Source organism: Corythoichthys intestinalis, chromosome 8 (assembly GCF_030265065.1).
Source record: "Corythoichthys intestinalis isolate RoL2023-P3 chromosome 8, ASM3026506v1, whole genome shotgun sequence".
In the NCBI taxonomy this organism is placed as follows: Eukaryota; Metazoa; Chordata; class Actinopteri; order Syngnathiformes; family Syngnathidae; genus Corythoichthys; species Corythoichthys intestinalis.
This window is the reverse complement of record NC_080402.1, coordinates 53,797,421-53,814,666: the sequence shown is the minus strand read 5'-3', so window position 1 is coordinate 53,814,666 and position 17,246 is coordinate 53,797,421. Positions and strand designations below refer to the sequence as shown.

At 38.0% G+C, this 17,246-nt stretch overlaps 2 protein-coding genes across 2 annotated transcripts in view; one reads left to right on the top strand and one right to left on the bottom strand.

Annotated features, from left to right (window-relative positions):
* Positions 1–8,077, top strand: part of pmm2 (phosphomannomutase 2) — a 34,033-nt gene extending 25,956 nt beyond the window's left edge. The window contains exons 6-8 of the mRNA XM_057844139.1: positions 3,157–3,232; positions 3,299–3,414; positions 4,936–8,077. Coding sequence (XP_057700122.1) covers positions 3,157–3,232; positions 3,299–3,414; positions 4,936–5,040 — 297 coding nt within the window. The 3' untranslated portion in view covers positions 5,041–8,077. The remainder of the gene's footprint in view (positions 1–3,156; positions 3,233–3,298; positions 3,415–4,935) is intronic.
* A 3,389-nt stretch (positions 8,078–11,466) lies between these two features.
* The window catches only part of LOC130920494 (myotubularin-related protein 7-like), a 38,284-nt gene continuing 32,504 nt past the window's right edge, over positions 11,467–17,246 (bottom strand). Inside the window, exon 14 of the mRNA XM_057843769.1 lies at positions 11,467–15,305. Coding sequence (XP_057699752.1) covers positions 14,940–15,305 — 366 coding nt within the window. The 3' untranslated portion in view covers positions 11,467–14,939. The remainder of the gene's footprint in view (positions 15,306–17,246) is intronic.

Here is a 17,246-nt window from a genome sequence, read left to right as displayed (position 1 = left end):
TGGATTGGGCGTCTAGCACCATCTTTGGCAGCCAATTAATTAACAACTAAATGACCCAAATATGCCCTGCAACCAACAGGAATTGACCAAAATCAACAGGAAGTAACCTGGAAATATCAACAGAAAATTATCCAAAATCAAGGGCGTGGTTCGCATAGGGACAGTAGGGACATAACACTAAACAACTTTTCTGGATGCTCAAATTGTCCCCACCGAATTTTAAGCTACCTTATTTGCATTATATAATGACTTCAGTTTAAAGTTAATTTAGATTGTCTTCCTATATGTTGTAAAGATATAATGAACCCCAACATTATAATGTGAATTATTTTCATTATATTTAGACTTACATTTACCCCTTTTCACTTGTTGAATGTGCCAATCCATTTTTCCCCCTCAAACACACGTTTGATTGGCTGATGACTTGACCTGCCCACCACAACACAGCAAAAAAAAGGAGATTGTTGTCAACTTCCAGAGAGGCCACAGCCATCACCTGCCACTGATCATTGATGGAGCTGCCGTAGAGAGAGTACGTAACCAGCACAAAATTCTTCGGCGTGCACATCGATGAGGATCTCTCTTGGACCACCAACACCAAATCACTAGCCAAGAAAGCACAGCGGCGCCTCTACTTTTTAAGGAAACTTTAGCACCACCACCAATCAAGGCCACGTTTTACACAGCTGCATTGCTATTTGGGGCGGTAGCTGCACAGACTACAACATGAGAGCCCTACAGCGTATAGTGAACACAGCAAGCAAAATCATCAATGCTCCACTTCCTTCCCTGCAGGATATCTACACCACCCGCCTCACTCGCAAGGCTGTCACAATTGTGAGAGATGTGACACACCCAGTGCACAACTTTTTCAGTTTGCTGCCCTCTGGAAGGAGGAATAGGAGCCTACGGTCCACAACCGCCAGACTGACAAACAGCTTCATCCACCAGGCCGTCAGGATGTTGAACTCCCTCCCTTGCCTTCCACACATACACGCACACAGCACTTTAATCATTTACTACCTCACAAGAACTACTTGGGCCTTGCAATACACAACAATGGACTGTCTCCATTGTTGCCTGTCACTACATCACTTTATTATTATTGTTGTTACCAGTCATGTTATTCCTACAGTGTATCACAAAAGTGAGTACACCCCTCGCATTTCTGCAGATATTTATGTATATCTTTTCATGGGACAACACTGACAAAATGACACTTTTACACAATGAAAAGTAGTCTGTGTGCAGCTTATATAATAGAGTTAATTTAGTTTCCCCTCAAAATAACTCAAAATATAGCCATTAATATCTAAACTCCTGGCAACAAAAGTGAGTACACCGCATGGGAACTACGTACATCCCTAAATGTCCAAATTGAGTACTTGTCATTTTCCCTCCAAAATGTCATGTGACTCGTGACAGGAGTGTTGTCAGCGTTGCTGCAGAGCTTGAAGAGGTGGGGAGGTCATTCCCACCACCATGCTTGACTGTAGGCATGACACACTTATCTTTGTACTCCTCACCTGGTCGCCGCCACACATGCTTGAGACCATCGGAACCAAACAAATTAATCTTTGTCTCATCAGGCCATAGGATATACTGTAGTTCCAGTAATCCATGTGCTTTGATGACACGTCTCTACTCTCCAGCAAACTGTTTGCATGCTTTCTTGTGTACCGTCTTCAGAAGAGGCTTCCTCCTTGGGTGACGGCCATGCACACCAATTTGATGTAGAGTGCGGCGTATGGTCTGCGCACTAACATGCTGACCCCCCCACCTCTTCAATCTCTGCCTCAATGCTGACAGCACTCCTGTAACGAGTCACGTGACAGTTTGGAGGGAAAATGGCAAGCAGTATTCAATTTGATCATTTAGGGATGTAGTTTCTAAGCTGCACACAGACTACTTTTCATTGTGTCAAAGTGTCATTTTGTCAGTGTTGTCCCATGAAAAGATATACTTAAATATCTGCAGAAATGCAAGGGGTGTACTCACTTTTGTGATACTGTATGTCATGGGTCTTTCATCGGGATAGAAAGAGAAACGCAATATTGTTTTCTTTGTGTGTATGTGCATATGAAAAAGATGACAATAAAGCTGACTTATGACAACACGCACACACTCACAGCCCCGACAGAAATACAACGTATCGACAACATGCCGCCTCCTCTGCCCCCTTCAAAGAGGAGGGATAATAGAATCAAATCTAATCAAATTTATTTCTATAGCCATTTACAAAAACCCGAAAGGTCCACAAAGTGCTTTACAACAACGATATAGTTCATAATAAATAAATGGCAGGAAAGTATGATACAATGACATTTAGGAAAAAAACGAAAACAATAAAAGTCAAAACTGCAAATAAAACGGATAAAATCCGAGAACAATAAAACCCTAAAGAAACCAAAAAAAGGCTACCTTAGTCTGGATAAAAGGCAAGTCTAAAAAAGTGGGTCTTTATTCGTGATTTTAAAAGGCCTAGATTTTTAATGGTGCTGATTTCAGGGGGCAGGCTGTTCCACACTCTGGGGGCAGCAACTGCAGAAGGTCAGTCACCCCACTGTTTAAGTCTCGACCTTGGAACTTGGGGGAAAAAGAAGCTGCCCGGTAGAACGAAGAGCACTGCCAGAGTTACGGAGGGTTAAAATCTCCGACAAATAAGGAGCCAAGCCATCAATAGATTTAAATACAAACAGTAAAAGTTTGAAATCAATTCTAAAAAAGCCAGTGACGCGATGACAGCATGGGGGTAATATGTTTTTGTTTTTCGGCCAGCAGCAGCAGCCACTGTAAGTAATGTAAAAAGACGTCACTGTAGTGAAGGTGGGGAACACACCACTAATTTTGCTACTGAAAGTCCGGCCTACATCAACTTTTCCTCATCATTTACATGTAACTCAGAAGATAGCACAAGGATGTATTTGTAGTTTGCTGTTTCATACTACCTAGCAGGGGGATCATTTTATTTCTTTACACAGCAACTTCTAGCTCCTTGGTCCTCTGTGTACATGCTAGCCCAGAATTTGGAGGGTTGCATAAATCACTCCGACGTAGTAGTAAACAGCATCTTTAACAGACACGGCCTTTATTTAACCTCAAGAAAAGCTAAAAATATGAGAAAAATCCCATCAATTTTTCTTCTGGCCCACACAGAGAGAAAAAATCCGGGAGAAGTTTGTATCCGTTTTAAAGGAGCAGTTTAAAGGAAAAGGCCTGTCGTTTTCAATCGGTGAGTGATCAAAATTCAGAATGTGTCGTTTTCCACTCTTGTTTGTTAATATTTGTTTCTTCGCAGGAGGGCAGATCAGTTTCGATGTGTTCCCTGATGGCTGGGATAAAAGATACTGCCTTGGGATCGTAAAGAAGGACAACTACTCAACCATTCATTTTTTTGGCGACAAGACAAAACCTGTGAGTATGCCACGCTTTCTATTAGGGATGTCCCGATCCGATCACGTGATTGGAAATCGGGCCGATCGCGCCATTGTACAGAGGATAGGTGAAAAGAATTGTTTGTTTTTTTAATTATAAGAATATATTTGTTTTTCTGCATCATGCTTGTACAGCCTCTCACCCTCCCTCCTGCTGCCTTTCTTGCTCACCAGTGCAGCTTGAGTTTGGTACTTCAACAAAGATTGACAGGTTTGTAGCTTTGATCTGGTCAATCTTCGTTTTCGAGAGGCTGTTCTCGGCAACCTGTTCAGGGTGTACCCCGCCGTCATCGCTCTAGAGAAAATGGCGTCTGTTCGCACATGCGTGTTTCCCTTGACACAGAACCATCGACTTCATAATGATATTGAAGGGTCAGATTCCACCTTCACTGTGCCACGCCTTCAAGTAGGGGCCATCCCAAAATCCGCTTGTTATTATGGCAGTCGGTAGCAACGACACATGCAGCGATCCAATGTCTGATTTAGGTTGAAAAAGTACGAAAGCTGTACCGCATACAAACAGGAAGGATTGTCTCAGGAGTGATTTGTTCGAGGATTCAAGGTAATTATTATATTTTTAGTTTTTTCACAAGAAAACTTTGTTATAGGGCTGCCGCCACATTGTCTAACAGACCAGCATCATTCTTCGACACATTTACGTAAAATAAATGCTAACTGCCCGTATTTTTTGCTCCTTTAACAAAGAATCGAGACTGTTTTATGTTCATATCTATAAAGAATTCGAGATTTTAAGCATTTATTCACGAGAATTTACACAGGAAAAGCTCTGTCTTCATAAAGCGGCCGCTACATTTGCTTACTGACTAGCATCATAGTTCGCAGTATTTACGTAAAATAAATGCTAACTGCACGTTTTTTTGGTTTTTTTTGCTTTTAACCAAGAATCGAAACTGTTTTACGTCCATATCTACAAGGAATTCAGGGATTTAAGCATTTATTCAGAAGAATTTTCAACGACAAAAGCTCTTTGTCAGTGATTCCACTCGGTCAGCTTTGACGGCCATGCCAACAATGCAGGCCCCCTATTAATCGGCCCCGCGCCCCGTGACCCGTCAATATAATGAAGTCTATGGCAGAACTTGGAATGCTCAATGACGACGTAGGGTCTGCGCTGTCGCGCCGCCATCAACGGAACGCAGAAGCATAAATCAGGCCTTACAGTACAGCAAATAAATTTGTTTCAAAACAAAAAAAACCTCATCAAATAAGTGATTTACGTCTAATGATGGAGTCTTATAGCTATGACACAGTGGAACACACCCTATCAAAAATAACCTATGTTTAAGCAGCAGTAAAGCCTTTAGTTTTGTAAATATTTTTATGAATCCTTTTCGGGAATACAAGATGATGAAATGACAACTAAACTGCCATTTGGTCCTTGTTTGGTCACAGGAAAGCTGCTTTGACTGTGTGCTTATATAGGCAGCGTATGATTTTTTTCACCCCAACACTTCTTTGTATCTTATTATTTTTGCTTTAGGGAGGAAATGACTACGAGATTTACTGTGACCCTCGCACCATTGGCCATGAAGTGACCTGTCCGGAAGAAACGCAAAAACTTTGCCAGCAGCTTTTCTTCTCATGAGAGAAGTACCGGTATATCTACATCACATTCAGGAGACTTGATTTAGAGGTTCTAAATTCTAAACCTCCATGAAGTTGGACCCCCATCAGACACAAGTTTATATATAGAAATGATGTCAATCGTTTGTGCTACGTTTGTATGAAACCCCAAAAGGGTCAAAGTTGAATAAATAAAAACAACATTTGGAAATAAATTGCCTTTGATAAATAACAAATTGTGTAATATGGCTCCTAAATTATAAAATAGGGTAATATTATGAAAAATATTTTACAAGATAAAAAGGTGTTTTCATTTTATAATGTCATTTTCCAGCACATTGAAGCGTGCTCTGCTAATCAAATACATAAGGCGGAGTCACTTAAGTGATTGGCTGGATTGATTGTGGAGCTTGCTGCGCTACCGTTTAGTAGCGTCGATGAACTGTCAGGTAAACTTCCAGAAAGCATCAAAAATCCTCGCTCAGGCTGAGCTAAAGGGACTTTCGTTACTATCCAACCGGTTCGCAACTTCTCTGTTACTCTGTAAGTGAGGCTACCGAATGCTAGCACAGCTAGCCAGACTGCACGATCCATCCAGCCAATCACTTATCTGACTCTGCCTTATGTATTTGATTGAGAGCACACGCTTCATTGTGCTGGAAAACGACATTATGAAATAAAAAAGGCCATTGTGGGAAAAGACTTCACGAAAAAAATGACTTGTAAAATCTCATTGAGCTGAAAAATGACATTATAACATAAAAAGGCTATTGTGGTAAAAGGGATTATTTCTTGTAAAGTCTTTTTTTATAATATTACCGTATTTTACAATTTAAGGGCTATATTACACAATTCTTCACAATTCATTGTCTGTTATTTATCAAAGGGTACTTATTTCAAAATGTTGTTTTGATTTCTTCAATTTTGACCCTTTTGTGGTTCCGTATGTTTGTGCTTGTTTGTGCCGCTATCGTTTTTAAGATATTTGAAATTCTTTTATAGGTCAATATGAGGTCAACCAGCCCCCTATATTGATTAAAAATGGTGTCAATCGTTTGTGTTACGTTTGTGCTGGTTTGTGCTATCCTTTTTGAGATAATGATTCTGAGTGATGACGTAACGCAGCCCCCCATTTATTGCAAAATGGACCAGAAATGGTGCCATTCGTTTATGCTACGTTTGTGCTGTAAAAATTCTTTCGTTCGTGCTGCTGTTTTATAGATATTGAGATATTAATTTCGAGTAATGACGTCAATCGCAGCCCCTCTGTATCAGCTCACGGAGCGTACCAACTCTCTCAATAACGGGGGTATCCTAACAACTCGCGCAAACATAGCACAAACAAATGGCACCCCTTTGTGCTACGTTTGCGCTAGTTGTTGGGACGCCCGTCTGTTATTGAGAGAGTTGGTATGCTCCGTCAGCCGCGGGAGTTGGATACGGAAAAGCTGTGCGTGACGTCATCACTCGAAATTAATATCTATAAAATGATAGCAGCACAAACTAGCACAAATGTAGCACATACGATTGACATCCTATTTTATGTGAATTTGCGTCTAATGGGGGGTTAACTTCACGGAGGTAAATTCTAATGGTTCTCAAAGCTCGGACCTTGTGGGAAGAATTAGTAGGTCTTGTTGATGGATTGTTTAAAATGGTCACAAGTTGAAATCTTTTCGGGAATGTAAGTTGGAATTCTAAATCATGTTTATTATTGCCAACATTTGGTGATGTTTTCAGAGGCTTGATTTTGTAGCTACCCTTTTGAGGATAATGAATTGCTTGAATAATGTTCAATCTTGGGCAATCATCCATCAGTCCTTTTTTTTTTTTTAATGATCACTACAACATTGCATGGAAATTTCAATATAATAGGCCTTTTTCATCCTTTTTTGAGCCTTAATAATAGAATGAAAACACCATGCCTACCTAACCCATTTTCTAATAACACTATCATTTCTGTTTAAATGTAATGGGATGAAGTAGAGGTCAAGTTAACAACTCATCCCTTTTCAAATTAAACGACAACTACCGGTATTTCGATGAATTATTTAGAGACGTTGCTTGACTTTAGCTTGCCTCTCCAAATGTTAACGGGAAATATTTGCAGATTTCTGTCGTTTAAAAAAAATAAAGCATTTTTGAAAATGGGAAAACCGTTTATCATAAAGTTTACAGAATTTCTAACAACCAACCAACTAAAAAAGTCATTTTCTGTAGTGTCAAATAACATCCTAATAGGGATGAAAATAAGTAAAGATGCACGATAACATCGGTCACCGATAATTATCAGCCGATAACAGCAAGTATGATGCCACACCGGTAATTCAGATTTTAAAAAATTGAGCTGATAATGCAATTCAATAATAATGTACTTGATTTAGCCTCCAAATGTGCGCAATTGACGCAGTTTTGTCCAACTTTTTTTAGGTGCCTCAACCCCTCTAAAAGGCATTTTTGTGCAATTGAGTATTTACTTTGTAAGTATTATTAATATTAATTAATGAATATACATTGTTTAGATGTTGGAATTTACTACTACAGCGATAAATTCTGTTTTGAATAATATTACATTTTAAATATTTTAATAGAATTACCGGCTTGACGATATCGGCTGGAAGGAGGAGGAAATTTGTTATCGGTTGAAAAATGCATTATCGTGCATCAGTAAAAATGATGTTTTTTTTTTCTTTCCACCTGATTTGTCGAAAAATAATTGACACGATCCATTATTCAAATCAGTGTTAAATGCAGCCAAAGGATTTGGTTGGAAGTTACTGAACAAAAAGGTACAATAAGTACCCTGCAATTTGAGCTAAAACATTTGCTTTTTCTGTCTCTCCATGAAACCTGTGCCAACTACTGCACAACATGTAGATAGAATTAAAGTGGGTTAATATAATGTGCTTTGGGTATTTGTAAAAAGTATACCTGGGGGAAATACTTGTAACAATACTCAGATACTTTCATAATTACATCTTGTATTTACTGCACAATGTGGTCCATGGTATGTTCATTTTCTGAAATAAAACTGTTGCATACATGAAATTATACTGTAATGTGTTATTTCCTTGTGATTTTATATAGTCAGGCTCATCCAGCATCCATTTTGTTGATTATACGCAGTGTTTTGCATGAATACGTCCAATGAACGATTTTTCATGAACACGTCTGTATTTTGTGCGAATGTGAAATGAACGCATCACATTTCTGTCTCATGAACGTCACTGTGAACTCATTCTACTGTTCGTGAGCAGCGTTCATAACCTCATTCATGAGTTCAGAATTAGAACCTTTCTGACAAATCTGCTGATAAAACCATATGCTCAAAACACAATATTAAAAAAATCTTAACAGCGGTAAACTATCCAACCTGGCAACCCAAGCTTCATGTCACGGCTGTGCTGTTTTAGCAAATATGGCAGCGAATAAGCATTCTTTTACATTCAGTTGGACTCTATTATCCAAAGGTGCTAAATAAACAAGTTACATCATAAACATACATGTGCAATATGAATACAGCGTAAATAAATGCTTAATGGCACGGGGAAGACGTTAACGGTGAGAGAGCGGTGTGCAGTCGAGTTGAGCACAGCCACATGGTAGGATGTGAATGAGGAGAACTTTCCTTTGTGTGCGTCCATGACCAAATGTAAGTGCATATTCCTTTCTTTCGAGAAAGTTTTTGGTGTTTACTTTGGAATTGCTGCATTTGTGGCCATTTGTAAAGTTGTGCGCATACGCAGAACCGCGAAGTTGCAATTTCTGATGGGTACAAATCTGACAGAACAGAGGCCCAGTACCAACATTTATGCGAGTTTTACAAACAGGTCGGTACCAACACGGATTTGAAATTGAAGATGAATGACCGTTTCAGTGTTAAAGATGATAAAATAATTGCTGTCTGTGGTTCTCTATCAACTCTGTCAATAATAGCTTGCAGCAATTACCGTATTGTGGAGAAGAAAGAAGACAACTACAAAAGTTCATTTATGAATTATAAACTATGAACTGAAGAGTTCATTTTAAGATTTGTGAAGTGCAATTTGAACTAGTTCACGTAGAAAATGAACTTTCCCAACATTGATTATGTGTTTGGGGACGCAGATAAACTATTGATTTTGTGACCTGGGCTGTTTTGCTGGCTGATCACAGATCACATAAAATAGCCAATGATTCAATTAACAGTTTAACCAATTAACCCGAAATCAAATTACTCCAGTGTTATACTACTAAAAGTAACATGACATACACCAGGAGTGTCACGCTACTATTTGTCACGGACCACATTTTACAGCAGGGGTCTGCATCCTTGGTCCTCGAGAGCAGCTATCCAGCTTTTTTTTCCCCATGTCTCCCTCCTTTAACACCAGTGTTGTTAATCTTACTGAAAAAAAGTAATTAATTATAGTTACAAATTACTTCTCCCAAAAAGTAATTGCGTTAGTAACTCAATTACCTGAATGTAAGAGTAATTAGTTACTTGTCCAAGTAATTGGTGATAATTACTTTTTTTTTTTTTTCCCTCAAAAAAAAAAAAAAAAAAAAAAAAAAAAAAAAAAAACATTGGCCACACGATGTGAAGTTTTTTGTGAAGGTTTTTGGTACAATTGGCCCGAGCCCAATTCTTTACCCTAATTTACCCTTTACCCTGAATCAACTGTTAAAAGTTGTTAAAATTGCTCCCATTATTGCATTAGTTCCCTTCTCTCTACTTTCGACATATGAAAGTTTTAAAACTGTTTCATCATTTAAAGATAGATTCAAGTCAAGATTTTGCCGATTTAGAAGTATTTTAGATAAAAAGTTACTTAGGTTCGCTAGGAAGGTTCTCTACAACAGAGCCGTCCTAAAAAGTCTACTGCTTTAAGATGGCGGCTGTCTACTAACTCATTTAGTGCCATGTCTGTCATTTTTCATCTAGTTATATCTATGTACAGTACATGTGATATCTACCATGTCTACCATATCTACCATAACGTGCGGGCGTAGTTTGTAGGCTATCGGCTACAACATGTATTATTGGAGCTACCTGGCATCGCGTTTGCTCGGCGTCACAACTTTCTTGCCTCCTCCCTACTCCTGCTCTGCTCTGTCGTCTCGGTGAGTCCGTCTCCCTCAGACTTTTCGACCAATATAATAACGCATCGTAACGCATGCCTTTCCGTCCTCAGGAACGGTAACGGCGTTGCCAAGATGAGAAAAGTAATTAATTAGATTACCCACTACTGAAAAAAATAACGCCGTTAGTAACGCCGTTATATTGTAACGCCGTTATTAACAACACTGTTAACACACTTGAATCAAATAATCAGGATCGTTATCAGGCTCCTGCAGAGCTTGCTGATGAGCTGATCATTTAATTCAGGTATGTTAAAGGTGGGACGCATGGAAAACAAGCTGGATAGCGGCTCTCGAGGACCAGGATTGCAGACCCGTTTTACAGCATTCATAGGTTCAGGTTTAATCAAGACCCAATTAACTGCTCAAGGTCTTTTTTTATTCCAGCCTGTAACTTAGGCCTTGTTCAGACTGGCAGTTAAAATCTAACCTTCCTTTTATGGCTAGTTTGAAACAAAAGCGGTTGCCCGACGTCTGTAAACGGGGGTTTCCAGGGTAACACGGACACATTAAAAATTGTTGGGGGGTTCATTCGCCATGAATCTGCTATTGCAGCATGTAGACATATTGTTCTATCAAACACAACACTTCTTTTGGCTTAAAATAATCAGGATCGTTATCAGGCTCCTGCAGAGCTTGCTGATGAGCTGATCATTTAATTCAGGTATGTTAAAGGTGGGACGCATGGAAAACAAGCTGGATAGCGGCTCTCGAGGACCAGGATTGCAGACCCGTTTTACAGCATTCATAGGTTCAGGTTTAATCAAGACCCAATTAACTGCTCAAGGTCTTTTTTTATTCCAGCCTGTAACTTAGGCCTTGTTCAGACTGGCAGTTAAAATCTAACCTTCCTTTTATGGCTAGTTTGAAACAAAAGCGGTTGCCCGACGTCTGTAAACGGGGGTTTCCAGGGTAACACGGACACATTAAAAATTGTTGGGGGGTTCATTCGCCATGAATCTGCTATTGCAGCATGTAGACATATTGTTCTATCAAACACAACACTTCTTTTGGCTTAAAATACAGCAGCTTATTTTAAAGAGAGGTGCAAGAGCAGAAACTGCTTTTTCAGTCTTGTCTGTGTTTTCCGCCATATACTGTATATCGCTACGTCATCTCCTGGGGGCTAAGCCCTTCTAATTCTAAAAAGCTAGTGACGCCCCTGTTCCAGAACCAATTAATTTCAGGAGAGATAAAGTAGAGATACCACTGTGTGTGAATAGCTTGGTTGTGGACATACTTACTCCATATGTAAAGTTGACCTGGTTACATCAAACTGCACGTGAAATCATCTGTGTTCAAGAATCAGACCAAGAGTATTGCCCACCTGAAATAGTTTATTGATTTTAGCATTAATAAAGATCACACACACACACCCCACGCGACAGCATAATATGGCGTAAGGTGGAAATGACACTGATGTTCGTTTTACACTATTTTGTCCTAAATCAAAATTTAACCCCAAATTTACAGTATTTTACATTGTTGTGAAATGTACGAAAATTGTGCTCAGCTGGTATTTTATGGACCTTGTTCGCACTTTTTGCTTTATTCCAGGCATGAATACTGCTGGAAAACTGGTCCTACGTGACTTTGCATTTGTTTGAGGAATACAGCAGTGCTTTCTATAGCTGAGCCCACCAGCCAAACCATAGTCATCCCTTATCACAGTTAAAAAAAAAATAAAAAAATAAAGATATCAAATGCCTTATAATGCTCGACTTGCACACAAAATACACACTACTTTAACAGTACAAAGACAAGGATGATAGAACTGCAACTCAAAATTCAAGAATGAAGGGAGCAGAGGCAAAAAAAAGAAACATTTAAATTTCAAAAATTACAGTAATACCTTGAAAACTGAATAAATTATAGTATAATCTGAGAACATAGTTCACAGAAAAAATAAATTATATTGCACAAAATGAAATAGGATAAAAGCATGTTATAATCGGCTGTTGATGTAAACAATACAGTATTCACATTTTGTTCTTGTTCAAGATTGCGTCAAAGTATACCCGCATTCAGTCTAGAGGTTGAACTATATATCTGCCGGCCGATATATGGACTTTTTTCCAACATTTGCCATCAGCTGATTAACAAAAACAATAATTAAAAAAGGATTTTGATTAGGCATCTGTTTGGGCAACTGTGGCATCCGCTGACTGACGGTAGGATTCCGGAAGGACCCTGCAGCAGCTTGAAGGCAGGCTGCTACAGGAAGCTTCAGGCTTGCCTGTTTTGTAAATAATGCAAGATTTTTCTTTATCTTTCATGAAAGAATATGCAACGTTGCTTTGGCTTTTAAATGTGTTTACTGAGCGATCCTTACACTCTAAATTTAACTTGTAGCGTTAGTGTAACATTCACGTTAGCATTAGCTTTAGCATTGTGAGCATCCTCTTAAAACTCTCACTTGTTTACATCTTGTCGTGACGTCCTGGTGGGTTGAATTATTTGGGGGGGGGACTATCTGCAATCGGCTGAAATTTTTTTAGATATCGGTCGACCTCTAATTCCGACTGTAAGACCTCCAGTGTTGTTTTACAAGCCCATCCCCTCTAATTTACTGACAGCTATTCCTACAATACACACACAAAAAAAAAAACATGGTTTCAGGCCAGTGTTCTTTCCGATGTAAATACTTACATGATAAATGTTTGACATGTTTCTGTTTCAATAATGTCCCCTTTAGCGATGTTTCTTAGATGAAGAAAATGATAACACAAGATTTCTCTGCACCACAAAGAAACAACTTTGATTTCCATTTGATTGCTAGTATGCTACTATCTTATGACAGTAGCTATTTAAATGAAATCATTCATTAATGACCTAGCAACAGCAGCCTCATAAGGTAAAAAGTAGATGTCTACCGATATATGGACTTTTTCCAACATTGGCCGTCAGCCGATAAAGGATTTTGATCAAGCGTCTGTGTAGGCAACTGTGGCCGCCGTAGGACCCTGGAAGGACCACGCAGCAGTTTGAAGGCTTGCACGTTTGGTAATTATATACATTTTGTATCTTACATGAGAGAATATACAATGTTGCTTTAGTCTTTTAAGGTGTTTACGGAGTGATCCTTACACTCTAAATGTAACTTGTAGCCTTAACATTGACACTTAAACTCTCACTTGTTTACACCTCGTTGTGACGTCCTGGTGGGTTTAATTATTTAAAAACAATGTACTGTTCTTGCTGTGTATAAGTGCTGCGTTTGTTGGTTTGGTAGCATGACACCCGATTATACCTTTAAGTCTCAGGTTATCATTGTAAATCTGAAGCTGCTGAAGCCTTTTTAATTGCCTTTCGTTATCTTAAAAAAAAAAAAAAAAAAAAAAAAAAAAAGGTATATTGGCAATCGGCTGAAAATTTTTGTAGATACCAGTATCGGTATTTGAAAATCCCATACGGTCGACCTCTAATACAGACTATAAGACCTCCAGTGTTGTTTAACAAGCCGATCCCCTCATATTTACAGTGATTCCTACAATGCACACACAAAAAAAAACATGGTTTCAGGTCTGTGTTCTTTCAGATGTAAATACTTCCATGATAAATGTTTCAATAATTTCCCCTTTAGCTATGTTGAAGATAACCAAAACAAGATTTCTCTGCATCACAAAAAAAAGCACATCTCTGAATTCTGACTCCATTTCCCAAAACAGGCCATTATCTTCTATGACTATGACATGATTACAGTAGTGATGTAAATAAAATCATTAGCCCTTAGATGTATAAGTGGCTGAAAAATAACCTGTTGGTTTTGAAATATTTTCATATGAAAAATTGTTTATCAACTCATATTCCAGGTATTCCTCAAAAAACGTTTTTGATATAATGCCATTCATTTTTAACAAACCTTTTATACTTAAGAAATTGTCATGTTTGTATTCCTACCCCAAGCTTCCATAAGTGGGTCAAAAATAACTAATGTATTTTCAATGGAATCCAATGGGAACCTTTGATTCTTAGCAACTTTGTCAGGAATAAATTAACTGTGGACCACACAGACTAGGTATATAGGTGTAGATTATTTTACACAGCAAAACCTGATGTAAACATGTACTGTGATTATCTTCATATAGTATTTTGTGGGTGTCTTTCATGACATTTTTTTAAATCAACAAATTAGCCTACTTCATAACTAGCTACCTAAGTTAGCTAACATTCCTGGATATGTAGTGTGTGTGTTTACTTTTGTAGCTACATATTGATCTATTAAAAACATTACTCTTATGTTTCCTTGTCCAATGTGTCAATGGCTGCTAGATACACAGCTGAAAATGGTTCTGGGATGAAATGTTCCTTTTCAAAAATGTTTAGTGAAAGATATTTCAAACATGAAATCATTCTTGTGTGGCCCTAAATACTATAAAAGTGATTATATTTCATTGAAATGCCATAAAAACACATTGATTCTAACATGGGTATTTTTTGACCCAGTAATGAAAGAGTGTAGGGTTCAGTCACTTGTGCATCTAAGGGTTAATGAAGCAGCAATGACAGCCTCATGATAATGTAAAAAGCGCTCAAGGTTTTTATCATGCGATATTTCAATCGGCTTGCGAAAAATATAAAACAAACTGCAACACAGTAAAAGTGCGTTTCTTAAAGTACAAATGACAGTGAAATAGCACACAGTTTTTGAATATAAAAAAGCTATTCGACTCTTAAATAATTAAAAAACAATCATTTCCGGAAAAAAAAATGCAACTTAACAAAAAAATTCTAAAATGTTACTCTTGCTTCTTTCGCAGTCTTCTTTCATTTAGCATCAAATATTTGTGAAATTTTGAGTCAGGCAGTAGTGAAGGCTAATCCATCTATCATCTCCGGGTCCTTGCCCTCTTCCCCAGCGCTGGACGATCGGCTGCTGAGGTCACCCACGCCTGATTCCAGGTCGCTGTAGTTGAAAAAATCATCTGTTTTAATGTGCTTGACCTGAACGGACTGATCCAGAGGGAGGGTGAGAGCATAGTCCTTCCCCTTTGCGTTCTGATTGTTTGATCCTGTACTCCTGGGGTCCTGTGCGGGGCCGCTGACCGGGATTGCGTATGTAGAGGGTGGGTCCGGCCCACGGTGTCTCTGCTGGATGTGCCGAGTTCTCCTCTTAACCTCGACTTTCTCCCAAATTATTGGCTTCCCTGTTAGCGCAGTTATCCTCTGCAACAACAAAAAAAGTCCTCTTTATTTACTTATCAAGTGTTCGTCAGTGAAATCAATGAAGTTTTCTTTAGTTTTGTGAAACAAACATGAGACACCATGGGAGAACACTGATTGATCTGTTAGTAGCACAAAGTGCCCATACTGTTATGATTTGTATTTATGAATTGCTGAACAGTTCAAATAAACAGTTTCTTTAGTGTAAGGCTGCAACAACTAATCGATTGAATCGATTAATAAATTAGTTGCCAATGAATTTGATAAAAAAATGTTTGCCAGCAGCTATGAGCAGTCATGTTTGGGTCTTTGTGTGTAATGTGAGGCTGCAAGCGGCAGTGATTAAAGCAAGAGAGAGAGAGAGTTCACGGCTACACTCAGGTTGGGTTGCTGAATCAATAACTTTACCAAGTGTCAAGAGTTACATTGTCTTTTGTGTTGTTAGATCCAATTTGCCTCCGTCACAGGTGAGTAAATGACACCAATTGTATTGTTTGTAGATGAGATGTTACTACCTAACACGGGGCACTAAGCTAGTTAGCCATTATGCTAATCTGTGTTTTATGTAGAGTTGGGCATCATTTGAAATTAAACGATTCAGATTCCAGTTTCATGTTTCGATTCCGGTTCCGAACGATTCTCGATTCGGTTTCTTTTAAGATGCAGGGTCAAAAAATCTATAGTTTAAAATGTATCAGTTTATATTGATGTCTTAACTTCTCAAAATTTTTTTTAATTACCGTATAGGCCCGAATATAAGACGGTGTTTTTTGCATTGAAACAAGACTGAAAGAGTGGGTCGTCTTATATTCGCGGTCTAGACATTATACCCATTCACGACGCTATATGGCACCAGATATCATTGAAGCAATGTTCTGTCATGACAGATCTCAGCTACTCTCCCCATTCACGACGCTAGATGGCGCCAGATATCATTGAAGTAATGTTCTGTCATGAGAGAGCTCAGCTACTCTTTTTAGTTTAACCAGTTTATTGCAATGTTTTTCCTTAATCAGATTTGTTTCAAGACTACAGTTACAGTTAGACTTCCCTTTGATGGTTAATGCAGTTATTGCAATTTTGTTGTTTTATCACAAAAGATTGGTTTATTTACATTTCAAAAACCAGAAGCCATTCATTTACGAATGTGATTGCACTTTAGTTTACATATTTAAACGTTGAGATATTAAGATTTGAATGAGGCAAAATAAAATTCTTTTTCTCTCAAATATATTGTTATAATCATTTGTTTTGGATGTACTGTAATTATTTTCAGTATAAAAATATGGTGTTCAAAAAGTCTTTTCAAACCTGAGTCTTAGAAAAAAAGGGGGTCGTCTTATAATCAGGGCCGTCTTATATTCGGGCCAATACGGTATATGAATTTAAAATTTAATATTATTTTTATTTATATGAATGTATTATTTATTAATACAATTCATATGAAATTTATAAATTAGGGCTGTTAAATGATTAAAATTTTTAATCGAGATAATCACAGCTTAAAAATTAATTAATCGTAATTAATCGCAATTCAAACCATCTATAAAATATGCCATATTTTTCTGTAAATTATTGTTGGAATGGAAAGACAAAAGACTGATATATACATTCAGCGTACTGTACATAAGTACTGTATTTGTTTATTAAAACAATAAATCAACAAGATGGCATTAACATTAACATTCTGTTAAAGCGATCCATGGATAGAAAGACTTGTAGTTCTTAAAAGATAAATGTTAGTACAAATTATAGAAATTTTATATTAAAACCCCTCGATGTTTTCATTTTAATAAAATTTGCAAAATTTTCAATCAAAAAATAAACTAGTAGCTCGCCATTGTTGATGTCAACCCATAAAATTAGTCCCACCAAAGCGCCAGCAGAGGGAGACAAAAAACACAAGTAACAAATGGACATGACACTCATTTTAAGCAGTTTGAG